The sequence below is a fragment of the Vombatus ursinus genome, unplaced genomic scaffold, assembly GCF_900497805.2.
Source record: "Vombatus ursinus unplaced genomic scaffold, bare-nosed wombat genome assembly UNPS02001287.1, whole genome shotgun sequence".
NCBI lineage: Eukaryota > Metazoa > Chordata > Mammalia > Diprotodontia > Vombatidae > Vombatus > Vombatus ursinus.
In genome coordinates this window covers 12,191,474-12,206,917 of record NW_020941065.1, presented here as the reverse complement: position 1 = coordinate 12,206,917, position 15,444 = coordinate 12,191,474, and the positions used below count along the sequence as shown (strand labels likewise).

Genomic DNA, 15,444 nt, shown 5'->3' with positions numbered 1-15,444 from the left:
AAGCCTGAGGTGCAGAGGGAGACATAGACCCTCAAAGATGGCAAATATGTTGATATGTTTTCCTTTGCTACACTTGTTACAAGAAAGGGCTAGGAGGAGGAGAGGTGAAAAAAGTAAGGTTAATAGTGATAGAAAGATGCCCCCCCAACCCCCCCCATCAATAAAGCATTTTAAAAACACAGAACAAAAAAATTCGGAAGGGTACACAAAGGGCAATTTTCTTACTGTGTTAAATTTAATAGAAAGTTTTTCAAATGAGTTGTACATAAGCCGACTAGTTTCACATACAACCCCTTTTGTTCTTTGTATGTTGAAACGTTTGTGGTTGATAATGCTTAGGTTCACAATGAAAGAGAAAACCAAAATTAAAAAAAAAAGAGATGGATGGCTCGAATGTTGTAACAGTATGTCCACAAAATAGGAAAAGAACCCAAGGAAGGCTTTCTGCATTGGTTAGCTCTTCCATGGTAGAGGTTCTGAACCTGCTTTTGTGTTATGGACCCCATTGGCAGCCTGATGAAACTTGTGGACCCCTTCTCAGAATCATGTTTTTAAGTGCACAAAATAAAATACAGAAGATTACAAAGGAAACCAATCATATTGAGATATCATCATCAAAATATTTTTTAAAAAATAAGTTGACAGATCTCTGCGCTATGAAAAGACTGGATGTGGACAAATGCCATATGAGGGTGTTAATAGGTTCTGTTTTGCAATGGCAGAAAGAAAATTCATGCCGAGAATACAGATCCCCTGAAGTATGGCCTAAAGAGACAGTACATTAAATCCCATTAAAGAAATGTTTGAAACTGGTTCTCCTTTCCCAGCCTAGAAGAAAGATGTAAAACGAGCCGTGATCCTGACCTCCACTCTCCTTTTATGTAGAGCCAGGAGACACCTCTGGAAGCTTCCTCCCTTTCTAGAGTGGTGCACCAATTCTATTCCAGAAGCCTTGAGAAGGCTGGGAGGAGACCTTGGGTTTGAGTAAGAATTTAATCAAGGTTGTAACACTGCACCATACAGTCCTCTGATGCCTTGTTGTGATACAGAAATGGCTGTTACTGGAGGGCCAGTTCAGCTCTGGCAGACCCTACACTGGGCCAGAAACGCTTGCAGTACAGGCTCAGGGACACCATAGGGTGGTCTCTGAGTGTACCAGAGAGGGCTCAACTCTTAGTCCACAACACCTCTTAAATGATGTTTGACCACAGCATCAGTGGGAGGAAGAGGAGGAGGGAGGAAAGAAGCAAAGAGAAGAAAAGGAGGGAAGAAAAAGGGAAGGAAGGAAGGAAGGAAAGAAGAAAGAGGGAAGGATTTCCACATAAGAAATCAAAGCACCTTCAAGGACAGAAATAAGTTCCATTACCCCATCCAAAACCTCTCTGCATTTCTTCTACACAACAGGGTACACAGAGGACTATTCTCCAATTTTGAGCCAAGAAAAAAAAAAAAACCCAGCCGTGAGAGCGTAACTGAAATACCGAGAGATGACCGCCCTCCAAAGCAGCGGCATTTTATGCGCACTACACCCGTCTGTGAATGACGTAAGGCTGAGCTGTCCCTCTTCACTGGGCTGACGGGATTCACATCAGCGAATCAATGCCTTCATCCACTCGCCAGCAGTTCCCAACGAGCTACTCCATTCAAGTTCAAAGTCAGGTTTACAAAACGCTCATAAGCTGCATAGTTTGAGATAAATGCAATGCAGACTCTACTGGCCTTGTTGTGCATAGAAGGAATTTTAATCAGACAATTACACAAAAAGGTAGGTGATTATAAGGCATTAAAAAACTGTCCTACACGACTAGAAACATTTTACCAGCAACCCTAAAAGGGGGATGCTGAAATGATACCCAACACCCATCTCCCCTCCATCTCCCGGGCCCCTCCACAGAACGGCAGCCGAGTCTGCTCGAGGGCCGCCCATCAAGGTCTTTCAATGCTGAGAGGAATCCCTACAGGAACAAACACATGACCTGTGGTGCAAAGTGTAGTTGTTTGTATTCAACAGTGCTCTATATGTGGTGAGGTGGGTATTTACAGAAGGGTTAGACAAAATAGTTAAATTGCTAAAGGTATTAAAAAAGGCCTGAGAAAACCTGGTTAAAATAGATGCTTGTATTGCTACTGGTGGGAGTAGACTTTTCTTTCTTTTTTTCAAAAGTAATAAAAAGAGTCGGTTAAAAAAATATATATCCAGAAAGATGTGGATTTGAACTGTAAAAAGCAATTAGAACTTTCCCCTTGGGCTGCTCGAGAGCCCTCAATCAACACTAAGCTGACCTTTTAGTTATAATCCCATTCTTCTCCCTTGACAACACGGCCCAGCTGGGACTTCTCGATGTACTTTGGTGTATGTTTCCTTCCCTAGACACAGCATGTTCCACGGAAGCTTTCTTATTTTGGTTTCAGGCTGCCCTAATCCTCCCTATGCAATAGGTGAACTGCCAAAGCTAAAGATTCCTAGGGGTACCCCCTTGGGGGCTGAGGGTTAGGGGACATGCTGACCGAATGGTGACCCCCGGGGGGCCGGAGGAGGTACCACTCAGATGGGAATCGCCTTCTCAGGCTCAGCTGCCCCCTCTCCACAGCAGACTGGCAGACCATTGTGGTCAGACACGGATCCAAACCCAATGCAGAGTTCATCACAGTCTCAGAGATGCCATACATTTCTCCTTCTGAACATCAACCGGGAACGTGGGCAGAGCAAGCGTCCATGAGACCAGAAATCCCACTTCCAGGTGGGAGATCTGCACAGACCCATTTCTTTGGTGAGCCCCACAAACCACATTCTGCTCTCACGTCGATGTCAAACGTGTGCGTGTGCGTGTGCATGTGCGTGTAACGTACAAGTGTGCACACACACATATAAAAGCACCTTGGTTGTGGTATTTTCCCATCATTCCTTGATAAACGGGAGCCTACAAACCTTGGCAGAGTTTTTGGTTAGGTTCAGTTTTAGCGGAGGTGACCCATGAGCCAGCGCCGGCCTACGGGGACTGAGGGTGCGAGTCTGGAGATGCCCCAGCCTGGCTGTGCAGCAGCTCTGCACACCCTCCCTCCTCAGAAAACGGCCCACTGGAAGCTGCACCTTGGAGCCCACCAGCAAGGATGCGGGAAGCCAGGCCCAGGTGCGGGCCCCTGCTGCTGGAGGGGGTGGGGGGGATCTACTTCTCGGTGAGAGACAGCCGTAAGACCTGCTGCAGCTCGGCCTCCTCCTCCTGGAGCCGCAGCTCCCGCTCCTCCAGCTCTTTGGCGGATAATTCCATGGCAAGCTGCAAATCACTGTCAAAATTCCTGGCCTCCTCCACAGCACTGGGCCGGAGACCATTGGAGCTAGTGAGCAGACTCTCCTGAATAGCCCTGGGAAGAAACAAGGCCTTGTAAGCCACACACCCTTCTCAAGCCACGAGCCCCCTCTTCTGTTCCTAATTCCAACCCTCTCCCCCTCACATTCAACCACACAAGAGCCCTCCATGGGACCAGGGCAGCAGGCTAGATCCCAGGCTGAAGAGGGCACCCCAAAACATCCCATCAGGCTCTTGTGATGCCCCATGGCTGTGATTCATGGGAAGCCACCATCTTGGAAGCTTCCAAGCTTCAGTTGACACAAAGGACAGTGAAAAACCACCGGGGTGGAGGGTGAGGGGGGGAGCAGGCCAAGTCTGAGTGTCACGAACCCACTATCCTAAGGCAGGTCAATGTGAGGAGGACGGGCATGGGGTACAAGGGAGGGAGGGAGGACAAGGTAGCCGGCCCAGGCAAAGTCTCCATGGAAGGACATGGTCACGAAGACATCGATGGGTCCCAATCTGAGCCTGTGCAATGAGGCACCAGAGAGGAGCCAGCCCATGGGCCACACTGAGCAGGGGCAGCTTTCCCCGCAGAGTTCCCTGTCCTTACAAACTTAGAGACAAAAAAGTGAGAATTACCCAAAAAATCCATCACAAAGAAAAGGCTCATTTGTGATGACTGGGGAATGGCCAGGCAAACAGTGGCCGTCAATGAATAGAACATTATTGTCATAAGAAAAATGAACATGAAAAATTCACAGGACAATGGGAAGGCGTGAAGAAAAGAGAATCAGGAAAACAACCTATGTAATGATAACAATGAAGTCAGAAAGAACAGGCCCCCAAACGGAGAGCTGTGCCATCAGCATGACCAAAGTGAGTCCCAGGGCAGAGCTGAGCTAGCAGAGCTCCTCTGCAGAGATGGGGGTCTACAGGCGTGGAATGTTGAAGACATTGTCAGACAGAGTGGTTGTGCCAGTTGATTTGGCTGAACTGCCTTTTTTTCTCTTTCTTCTCTGATCTTTGTTGGGAGGCGATGGTTCACTGGGTAGAAGCGGGGAGGTGGAGGCGATATAAAAACAAAAGATACCAATAAAAATAAGATTTTAAAAACCAATTTGGAACACAGGGGACACCTCATTTCATAGTATTTCTTAAAAAAAAAAAGTAAAAATCTGTTGAAATTATGCTCTACTACCCAGGGGGAGTCCAAAGACATTACCTTTCATACTGTGAGTCATAGAGGTGTGGACTGCTGAGTCCCCCATTCGAAGGCAGCCCCGGAACATCCTGGGGAGACAAAAGAAAGGCGTCAACTGGCAATTCTTGGAGCAGGGAAGTCCATGGCAATCTCTGCCTGTCGAGAAGAACTAGAGAAAATCATCATTACAATATCTATCCAGGCGTCAGGGTCAAGGAGCTGGATCTGCCGTTCCATGGAGGTGGATGCTCTGGGGGAAGCGGGATGCCTTCACAGAGATCCAGGATCATGAGCCTCACACTAAGCCATCCAGAGGTCTAACCCTAAATGTTTGGTGTACCTTATCAGTACCCCAAATAAACGTCTTCACTAAAAGCTGTAAAAAATGGAGAAGAGAATTCTGTGGACCCGGAGGGGTGAGAAAATGATGGCCATCTTCAAATATCTGAAAGACTGTCATTGCGACAGAGTATCAGGCTTGTTCCAGCTGGTCCTAGTGGGCAGAACTGGGAAAAGTGGGTAGGAATTACAAAGAAACGGGCTTTGGCTCAATAAGGAAAACTTGCTAATGATTAAAGCTGGTCAGAATTGGAATGGGATAGATGCACTGGGCAGGGGAGGGAAGGAAGACAGGTGGGAGGAGGAGAAAGAGGGAGAGAGGAAGGAAGGGAAGGAAGGAAGGAAAGGAAAATAAGAGAGAGGGAGGGGAAAGAAGGAAGGAAGGGACAAAGAAGAAGGGAAAGAGGGAGTGAGAGGAAGGAAGAAGAAAGCAAGAGAAGGGGAGGAAGGAGAGATGGAAAAGGGAGGGAAAGAAGGAACAAGAAGGGGGGATTCCACATCACTGGAGTTCTCTGAGAAAAGCCTGGCTGGTGAGTTGGTTTCTGCTCAGGCGTGGGTTCAGACCAAACTCCTTCCTGCTTTTAATGCATCCACCACACCTGGCCTCAGACCCCCTCTGCCTCTTCTCTGCATTCTTCACCTGGGGACTCCTGCCAGTCTCAATCAACCATGTTCTTATGCAAATGTTTGAGAAGAGTCAGAGCATTTTTTCTTAATTTCTTTTTTACTGTGAACTTAACATCACCACTTAAGCAGGAAGAGAGATTCAGAGTTCAAAGTTTTTTGGGTTTTTTGGTTTTTTTTTTTTGAGAAAAAGACTAAACCAGATATGTCTGCTGCCCATGCCTGGCCTGTAGTGCTAACTTCCCTATGTACGAATGTGTGGTCAGGCTCTTATACTTTCATGAGCAGGACACAGTTTTATCTCCCTCATGTCTAGTGATGGGACCTACAGCCCAAACTACTGGCAATGCAGGGCCCTGTGAAAGAAGCAAGTGATAGGCCCTGCCCTCAAGGAGCTTACGAGGTAGCAGGTATATACAGAGCAGGTTATATATACAGGATAAATGGGAAGGTACTAAAATTGAGAGAGTTTGGGGAAGACAATAGTGTTGGCACGTTATGGGCCAATGATCTCAATTTTGATTCCTGTGAATATGACAGAATCTCTTTTAAGAGAGAGTTAGTGAACATCAAGAGAAGAAAGAAATATTTACCAAGAGCCAGCATGGCTTCCCAAGGAAGAAGTCATGCCCAACTAACCTTATGTCCGTTGGTGTAAGGATAATTACTAAGATCAGGGGATTGCTATAGAGAGAGAGGACCTGATTTGAGTGAAGTATTGATGAAGTATCTAGCTCATGCTATTCCCATTTTAAAAAATAGACTCTAGATGATAATAAAATTAGGGTAGATTTGTAACTGAAGGGGGAACAGCTTCATCTGAACCAGAATTAAACCAAAACCAAAATGAAACAAAAAACCCACTAGTTTTACCACTTACTAAACAATCACAATAAAGGGATTTGTCTCTGTCTGAGACAGAGCCACACCAGCATCACAGTATTTTACACACACACACACACACACACACACCCCCTTGGCAAGCACACTCTTAAGCAAAAACACATTTATAAGCTAACAGATGAATGAGCAGAAGAGAGTAACTGAGGAGAGGAATCAGCCACTGGCCAGTGGCGAGGGTGCCAAGCTCTCAGTTAGGAAAGTCTAGGGTTAGTCAGTCAAGAAGCATTTAATAACTCCTTCTGTATGCCAGGCACTCTGTTAAGTGCTGAGGATGCAAAGAAAGACAAAAGCACAGGGCCCGCTGCCAGAGAACGGCCGTCCTAGCGGGCCACACGACCCGTAAACAAGGAACACGAGAACCATACAAGTTGGAGAACCACTGTAAACGGAAGGTAATCTGAAGAAGGAGAGCTACCAGCTTGGGGCAGGGGAAAGGCCTCCTGCAGAAAGGTGGGAGTGGAGCAAGGGGGCGAAGGTGAGGGGGAAGGCAAGTGGGCCCTAAGCGGAGGGCCTGGCAAGGATGGGATACAGCCCAGGCGAAGGCAGAGAGATGGGAGGTGGCAGTGTCGTGGGCCAGCGCAGACCCACAGAGAGGACCTTCTATAGGACCCTGAAGGAAAAGGGGAGCCCCTGGAGCTCCCTGGGCTGAGGAGCAGTGACGTGGTCAGGCCGGCAGCACCTAAGTGGAGGGCGACCTCAAGGCTGGCAGGCCCCCCAGCAGCCACTGTCCAGAGCAGTCCAGTCATGAGCAGAGGCGGGCCTGCACCAGAGGCGTGGCCGACTGGGTGGGGAAGGGGGATGAGAGAGGACTGAAAGGCAGAGACGCCATGAGGCCAGACACCAGCTGTGCAGGGTAAGGATGCACAGGAGGACCGTGAGGCCTGGTGTCCGGGAGGATGGTGGAGGCCTTGACAGTAATAAGCAAGTCTGGAAAGTGAGAGAGCTGTTGTGCACAAGCTGAGCCCGAGATGGCTGAGAGATGCTTCCTCACCCCATGATCAGGCAAATCACTCAGCACCTGTATGTAACAGCCAGGCTCCTGGGGGAGGCAGACACAGCACCGGCCAAAGGTCAGCTGTTAGAGGTTTTACAAAAGGGCAGCAGAGAATACGAAGGCTGACGAGGCCCACTCCTTTCCCACAACGAGGTGATGAGACGCAGACACACATCCCCATAGTACGTGCCAAGTGCTGCAAGGACACGGAGGCCCCTGCCCCTGCGGGACAGACGGTCTGGGCCCTCGATAACCGCAGCCCTGGCTCACTCACCTGACTCCTGCTGGATTCCAGCAAGCTCTGCTGAATGGCAAACTGCATGATTTCATAATCTTCGTCTTGCAAGTGCATGTTTCTGCCATTATCCTGGACGTGGTAAGACTCGGGGATTTCAAACACAGACTGATCAACCTCAAAGTTAGAGACCAGGGAAGCTGGAACACAAAAGCAGACACAGGCTGCTGAGCTGGGGGCAGACTGCCAGTGTGGACGGCTCTTGTCTGCTTAAAACAAGCAGTGCAGGAGGAGCTAAGCCTAAGGAAAAACAGTAAAAAGCTGGCTGGGTCATTCACTGCTCAAACCCAGCCCATGTCCTGGCTGCGTGTCACTGTGGATGGGCATTACAATCTGCACAGAGACAGAGGAAGAGTCCTTTAAAAACATGACCACCAAGAGTCCCCTCGGATGACCAGTCCAGCATCAAGCAGAGCCGCGTGGACGGACGTCGGGCGACCCGCACGGCCTTTCCTCCCAGCCGCAGTCACGTGTGCACGGGAGCTCAAAGTGGCCCTGGCCCGTTTCCAAATTCAATAATCAAGTCTCTGATGGTTTATCTGCTTTTTAAAGGAGAGAGATCAAATCGCAGCAAGTGTGGCAGGAGCCCCTGAGGGAACACCTCTGAATCCACACATATCCTACTGGATGGCCCAGGCACAGCAGGTCCCTGCCCTCAAGGAGCTGCCAATACACTAAGCAAGGCTATATAGGTCACACCCAGCTTACAATAAACAGGAGCTGCTGCCATCTTGCTGTCTCCCGCCTCATCCGTGCGTCTCTGGGTTACGAAGCACTGAGCTGGTCTCATGCTCACCACTGCAGCGGCCGCGACAACTGGCGCCCAACGTGGGGCAGATCGATGACAGGCCTGACAGATACCCCACGGGTGGAGTCTAAACTCCACGAATAGCACTTCAGCAAGCTTCGAGCTTTCAGCCCGACGGAATCGGGTCTCTGAGACGTTTCCCGTCCTTGGGGGGCGGAGAAGGTAAAGGTTTCGCTTTACACAATGGGGCAAAATATAGGGCTTCTCCTTCCCACAGATGAGGAGAATTACGCCAGAGCTTTATATACGGTAGCAAAGAATGAGGGAATAACGATACACCTAAAAGATCTTAGAAAATTTGTGAGGTTGGCTTTTCAGGTATCCCCCTGGCTCCCAGAACAGGGTTGCTTTGAGCCAGGGAGATGGAAGGTGTTTGGGGAGCAGCTGACCTCGTATGATGGTAGTTGCCCTGGAAAAGTTAGGCTTTTAGACTATACCATCTACAATCTTGTAAAACAGTTTCTGACGAATCAAAAGCAAAGAGAAGTCCGGTGCTTTCCAGTCTGTACTCAGACAGGTTCCTCCCTCCCCTCCCCCTCTGCGAGTAGACCTTGCTCTCCCAAACTAAGAAAGGATCTCGCAGACCTCCCTCTCCGGCCACCCCCAGGACACTATTCAAACTTGGGGGAGCTGGAGGACACTTTAAGAAACTTGGTAGTGACCCCTCCCAAGAATCGGGGATTGCGGGAGCAGGATAGTACGGAATTTCCACCAACAAGAACAGATATTCCTGCACAGGATGTTAGAGGAAAGCTTCCTGCAAAAGAATTTCTTGCTGCGCCACAGACTTTGGGAAGTGGGTGTGGTCACCTTGGCGCGCACCCAGCAACTTCCAGGGGTGAAGAATCACCATTACAAAAGGGCATTAGAGAAGCAAAAGAAAAGGGTGTGGATGTTAGTGAATGGGATATTGGCCTCTATCCGGTCATTGAAGAACCTGATCCCTTTAATCCAGGGCAGGTACGGAGGAGGCGTGAAAGTATTCCTTTTAAAACCTTGCTGCAATTAAAACAAGCAGTTGCCCAATATGGACCTACTTCACCTTTTGTAATATATCAATTAGAGGTTATATCTAACTCTATTTTGTGTCCAAATGATTGGAAGGCAATAGCCCGTGCAGTTCTGACGCCTGGAGCTGCTGTCTTTTGGATGGCTGAATTTGTAGATCAGTGCCATATGGTTTCATACCAACTGGCACCTGGACCCCAAGGAAAAGTCCTCTTCGAACAGATGAGTGGCACAGGGGATTTTGCTACCACTGCCCAATAGCTAGGATATGCTGAGGAGGGCTATCATAGAATTGCAGTACAAGCTAGAAAAGCTTGGTCTAGGATACCAGAAAAGGGGCAGGCAAAGGAGTCTATGACCGCTGCCTGGCAGAAACCTACTGAGACATTTGTTGATTTTGTGGCTAGAATTCAGGAACTAGTCGCACGAACAATGGAAAGTTTTACCACAAGGAATGAAAAATAGTCCTACTATTTGCCAAAGATATATAGCAGACCTACTAGAGCCTTTAAGAATTAAATCTAAAGGAGCCTATTTAGTGCACTATATGGATGATATTCTTTGTAGTCATGCCAATTTAGAAGTCCTTGAGCAAATGCTCCAAGAAACAGTTATCCATTCTAACAAACAAAGGGCTTCAGATAGCACCAGAGAAAGTGCAAAAACAACCTCCCTTTCAATATCTGGGATTTCAGCTTGACTTGGAGGACGTCTCTTTACAACCTCCTAGACTTACAAGACAAGGTACAAACTTTAAATGATTTCCAAAGATTGATAGGAGACATTCAATGGATACGACCAAAGATAGGCATTACTAATGAGGAGATGCAACCCTTATATTCTATCTTAAAAGGGGATCCCCACTTAAATTCTCCTAGAAAATGGACCCCTGAGGCTGAACAAAGCTTAAGACAAATCATTAGGAAGTTAGGAAATCACAGCCATCGGGTATCTCCACAGAAGGAGATTGAAGCCGCATTGATAATGGCTCAACAACATCCACACATTATACTTCATCAAGAAGAAAAGATTATAGAATGGTTATACAGCAAAACCAGTAATAAAAGAGTTTTAACTAGTTATCTAGAAGAAGCCTCTATGTTGGCTAAAAAGGCACTTCTCCGTATTATACATCTTAGTGGGCAGAAAGGCACTTTGTGGGTCCCTGTTACAAAAGAAAGACTTGAGACCCTTTTATATTATGATGACAATTGGACTGTGTTATTGAATCTAGGTAATATTCAAGCAGGACAAAAATACTCCTTTGCAAAATGGTCTAACAACTGGCAATGGATATTTCCCAAGATTGTCAGGAATACACCTGTTGATGGCTATAATGTCTATACTGATGCTACTAAAGAAAAGAAAGCTGCTATATATTGTCCTGACTTAGACATTCATACAGTTATACAGACTCCATACACTTCCACTCAAAAGAATGAGCTATATGCTCTTCTACATGCTTGCAAAATACCTCAACCTATTAACATTATTACAGACAGTCATTATGCTGCTGGTGTACTTTCTCACACCGAAACAGCATATATTAAACCTGAAGGCTCACCAATAACAGAATTGTTTCATGAACTTCAATCATGCATCAGATCAAGACAACATCCTCTGTATGTAATACATGTAAGATCCCATACAGATGGATTAGGTCCCATATTTTCAGGGAATAATATTGTGGATTCTATGCTTATAGGCAATTGTCAAGAGGCACAAGAAGGACATGGTAAATATCATATGTCAGCCAGGTCTCTACGTCGCCTTTATGGCATAACCAGAGAACAAGCCAGAGGTATAGTGAAAAGGTGCACTCAGTGTGTCCCTTTCAATTCACCATCACTTCGCTCTGGTATCAATCCTATAGAACTTTTTCCTAATTCTCTATGGCAAATGGATGTTACCCATATTCCACCATTGGGGAAACATAAATTCCTCCATGTTACTGTGGATATATTTTCTGGATTTTGTATAGCTACTCTTCAAACAGGAGAAACTGTTAGACATGTTATTAATCACCTTTATCATCCTATAATTGGCCCACCATGTGTGATAAAAACTGATAATGGGCCCGCTTATACTGCCAAGCAATTACAAGTCTTTTTTCTAGAGTTTGGCATACAGCATATATGTGGTATTCCTTATAACCCAACTGGTCAAGCCATTGTTGAACGAATGAACCAAACCATCAAAACTTTCTTTCAAAAACAAAAAGGGGGAGCTGAGCGGTTATCCCCTCAAAGACAGATTAATAAAATCTTGTATACTATAAATTATTTGAAATTTGATGGTAATGACCTTACCCCTGCTATGAAATTCTTTTTACCTCACAATTCACCTACCCTAAATCATGATGGCCCAACAATATACACAGATAAAAAGAAATTGGTCCTGTGGAAAAATCCCAATAATGAATGGGTAGGACCTTTCAGGGTACTAACCTGGGGACCAGGGTATGCTTGTATCTCAACAGATGAAGGAGCTAAGTGGGTGCCAACGAAAACTCTCAAGATTGTCCCTACTCAGGAGACACCCCAGGAAGAAAAGGAGGAGACCCAGCAAAAGAAAGAGAAGAGGACAAAACAGACATGGCAAGACAGAGTCGTCAGCTTCTATCGGTGTTCATCCTACTTAGCCTGGCAATACCTGCGACAGGAGCAAATGAGACAGGGCCATACCGGTGGGCGATCTACATGGACCCCCGTGGCCTTGAGTAGTAGCTTGGGGTGAACAGTTGCCTAACCTTGTGTTCCAGGGAAACGCATCACGAATGGTGAGGAATGAGTTTGACCTCCTCACACAAACTAATGCGACTTCATCGCCAGTAAAATACAACTTCACAGGACTGTCCATGCGGCAGCCGCTTCGTTGGTCCCGCACCAACAACGTGGAGGGCTCCATACAACTGCAGAACGTCACCCTTGCCATGACCATTCCCGGCATGGGGCTACACCAGATTCACCTACTTGGCGGACAGGGGATGCCCTGCTCCAATGCCACCTCCCTGCGCGCGGGGGGTCTGGACAAATGTAAGGTGAACAGTGACTCTGGGTCTGGTTGGCCTCACGTGGAGACTTGTGTAGCGGCGCACCGCCTTTGCATGAACTTAAGTGGGACTGTTGTTCAATCATGGCATGACACTTACACATGACAATTCTACTTACAACTGGGCAGTAATCAGAAACCACTTGAATGGTCTATTCTTAAATAACACGATAGAATCTGACATTGAAACTCTATATAGATTAGCCTCTGAAATCAAAAAGGCTTCTGAACAGGACTTGAATCCTGACAAAACAGCAGAGAAAATCATACATTGGTTTGATAATGCCTCCAATTGGTGGGGGTCATTTGAGTATTGGATTATACTGATTGTTGTAGTGTGCTTACTTTTATGCTGTTTACCTAATATTGTGGGATGTGTACTAAAAGCTATTATAGAGATGATTCGCAAAATCTCAGCCAAGTACAAGTCCTAGCAGAGATCCATCCGCATAGGCAGCTCCTCTAAAACAAAAAGGGGGAATTGACACAGGAATTGTCACGGGGCTGCACCCTGCCTATCGGAGTCCTGGCTTCCAAGCAGGAAGGTGAGGGTCACAGTCTGTTGTGGGAAAGCAAGGAGGTTTTAACTGACCTCTCCTCTGTGGACACGCAGCAACCATGGCTGGTTTGGCTCTCCTCTGAATGGTTAAGCGTTCCCGTGCACATCCTGTTCACGACCCTGACACGAGGCCTGCATGCTATGAGGGGATCTACTGACTGGCTGGAGGGCTCTGATCATGCAATCCCAAGGTGCCTTGAGGGCTATAAAGGTCACACCCAGCTTACAATAAACAGGAGCTTCTGCCATCTTGCTGTCTCCCGCCTCATCCATGCGTCTCCGGGTTACTGAGCACTGAGCTGGTCTCATGCTCACCACTGCAGCGGCCGTGACACTTTGGAATATAGCAGAACTGAAATCTGATCATTTAGTTTAATTTCAAACAGACCTTTTAGGAAGTGCACATTAATGAAAAAAGAAAAAAAGTTCTCCACATATTCTCACTACTTCATTTTTTTTTCTTTTCTTTTCTTTTCTTTTTTTGCTTTTTGGTGAGGCAACAGGGGTTAAGTGACTTGCCCAGGTTCACACAGCTATTAAGTGTCAAGTGCCTGAGGTTGGATTTGAACTCAGGTCCTCCAGACTCCAAGACCAAAGAGCTATCACTACTTCATTTTTCAAGGTAACAAGGCAGAATGAATGAGGACCTGGACTGGAAGTCAAAAAGATGTGGGTTCAGATCCTGCCCCAGACACCGGCTAAGTCACTGTCTCCTCTGGCCCTGCTCACCTGGGTCGGCGTGCCCCCCGTCCACACTCTGGGCAATGGGCTCTTCAGCTGTACTGCAGCCATTGACATTTCCAAATGTAATCCGTGCGTTCAAGACGTGAAACAATGGAATTTCTAGGGAAAAAAAAAGTGTTTTCATTGGAATCCATGACGTCTACTTCCCCATGCAAAGCGACTGTGGCTTAGATTCACTTTCTAAAAAGCAGGTCCCCCAAGCCCTGACAGCCCCACACTGCCTCCAGAGCTGGGGCCACCCCGGGTCACAGAAGCAGCTGTATCAACGTGTCCCAGGGCAAAAGGGCAGAGATGGACCTTCTGACCCCACAATCCTGGACCTGAACTGCGTCCAAATGTAAGAAACCAAAACCAGAACCTTCCCTGGTGAACCTGGCCCCTTTCATAAGGAAGTATCACATATTAAGGTTTGAATTTAACAGGATTCACATTAAAATAACCAAGGCATCAGACGGATATACAAATCAATCGTCTTTGGGCCTTAAAATTAAGTGGTTTATTTTCTCCAACAAACGACCTTCATTCCCATGTAAGACTCACTCTATACAGAATCAAGAACCAGAGAATATGGTGTAAATTAAAAGGATTTAAAATTACAAACTACACATCAGTCTGGCGCGGGGAGTCCACCGTCGGCCTACGGGCCTCTCTAAAGGGCTTTTCTGCCAGTACAAGGAGGTGGTGAAGAAGCTGGTACACGAGTCACTAGGCTCTAACCCTCTCCAGGGCTCAGGAAGGGTCACGTTCGAGTCAAAGCCAGGCAGCTCATCCTCTGCAGCAGGGCGGGCACCCACGGCACACCACCATCAGCACCACCGCATCAAGTTCATCAGTCTCTACAAAGAGGGCCATCCCTGGGGGGCTCCCAGACGCCTCTGACTTCTCACAGGACACATCCCTAGAAATTGCCTGAGTCCTGAAGCTTGTGCTTACTTTAGTTTACAAAAAGAGCACAGGAAATCACAGAGAGGCAGACCTACCAATTTTGACAGGAAATCCGGGCGGGAACTCTAGAGTGATGAAATCTCTCAGTCTAGCAAAATGGGCGCTGGTTCTGGCCATGAGGTCAATGATGGGAATGACCTGCTCCACCAGGGACAAAGGGAACTCTTCACACATCCAAAGCATGGCTTTAAACCTGTCAGATCAACAAAGACAACGCTGGGCCCATCGCCATGGCCCGGGAGCCCCCCCAGCCGTCGGGGCTGCCTGCCGCCATCTTAGAGAGGGAGCTCCAAGAGGGGAGGGCAGGGACTCTCACTGCTCCACAGGCATCCTTGGCCCTTCTTGGGGCTTTGTAAAAGCATTTTCACTCCTTCATTATTTGGCTAACAAGGAAATCAGATTCCTCAGACATAACGGGCTAGATGCCACCACCTCACTCCTTCACAAACATTGCTAGTAATTAAATTCAAAACACATTTATCGAGTGCCTACTATATACAAAGCATCTCAATGTTCAGAAACCAAGCTTACAAAAACAAAACTCCAAGGAATCCAAGCCGCACGGGCTTTCACTTCCACAGCCTCGGTCTGAACCTGAGGTGGTGGAACAAGTCTACGTTTTAGTGACCCTTGACAGTGGACTGAGGGCAGAGTTAGCTATTTTGAAGGCATAGAATGAC

General features: G+C 47.2%; 1 protein-coding gene across 1 annotated transcript in view; it reads right to left on the bottom strand.

Annotated features, from left to right (window-relative positions):
- Nucleotides 1-214: 214 nt before the first annotated feature.
- ANKRD13A (ankyrin repeat domain 13A) overlaps nt 215-15,444 on the bottom strand; it is a 39,640-nt gene continuing 24,410 nt past the window's right edge. Inside the window, exons 11-15 of the mRNA XM_027863300.1 lie at nt 14,800-14,957; nt 13,805-13,918; nt 7,629-7,789; nt 4,516-4,583; nt 215-3,363 (exon numbers count right to left, since the gene is read on the bottom strand). Of these exons, the coding sequence (XP_027719101.1) occupies nt 3,168-3,363; nt 4,516-4,583; nt 7,629-7,789; nt 13,805-13,918; nt 14,800-14,957 (697 nt within the window). The 3' untranslated portion in view covers nt 215-3,167. The remainder of the gene's footprint in view (nt 3,364-4,515; nt 4,584-7,628; nt 7,790-13,804; nt 13,919-14,799; nt 14,958-15,444) is intronic.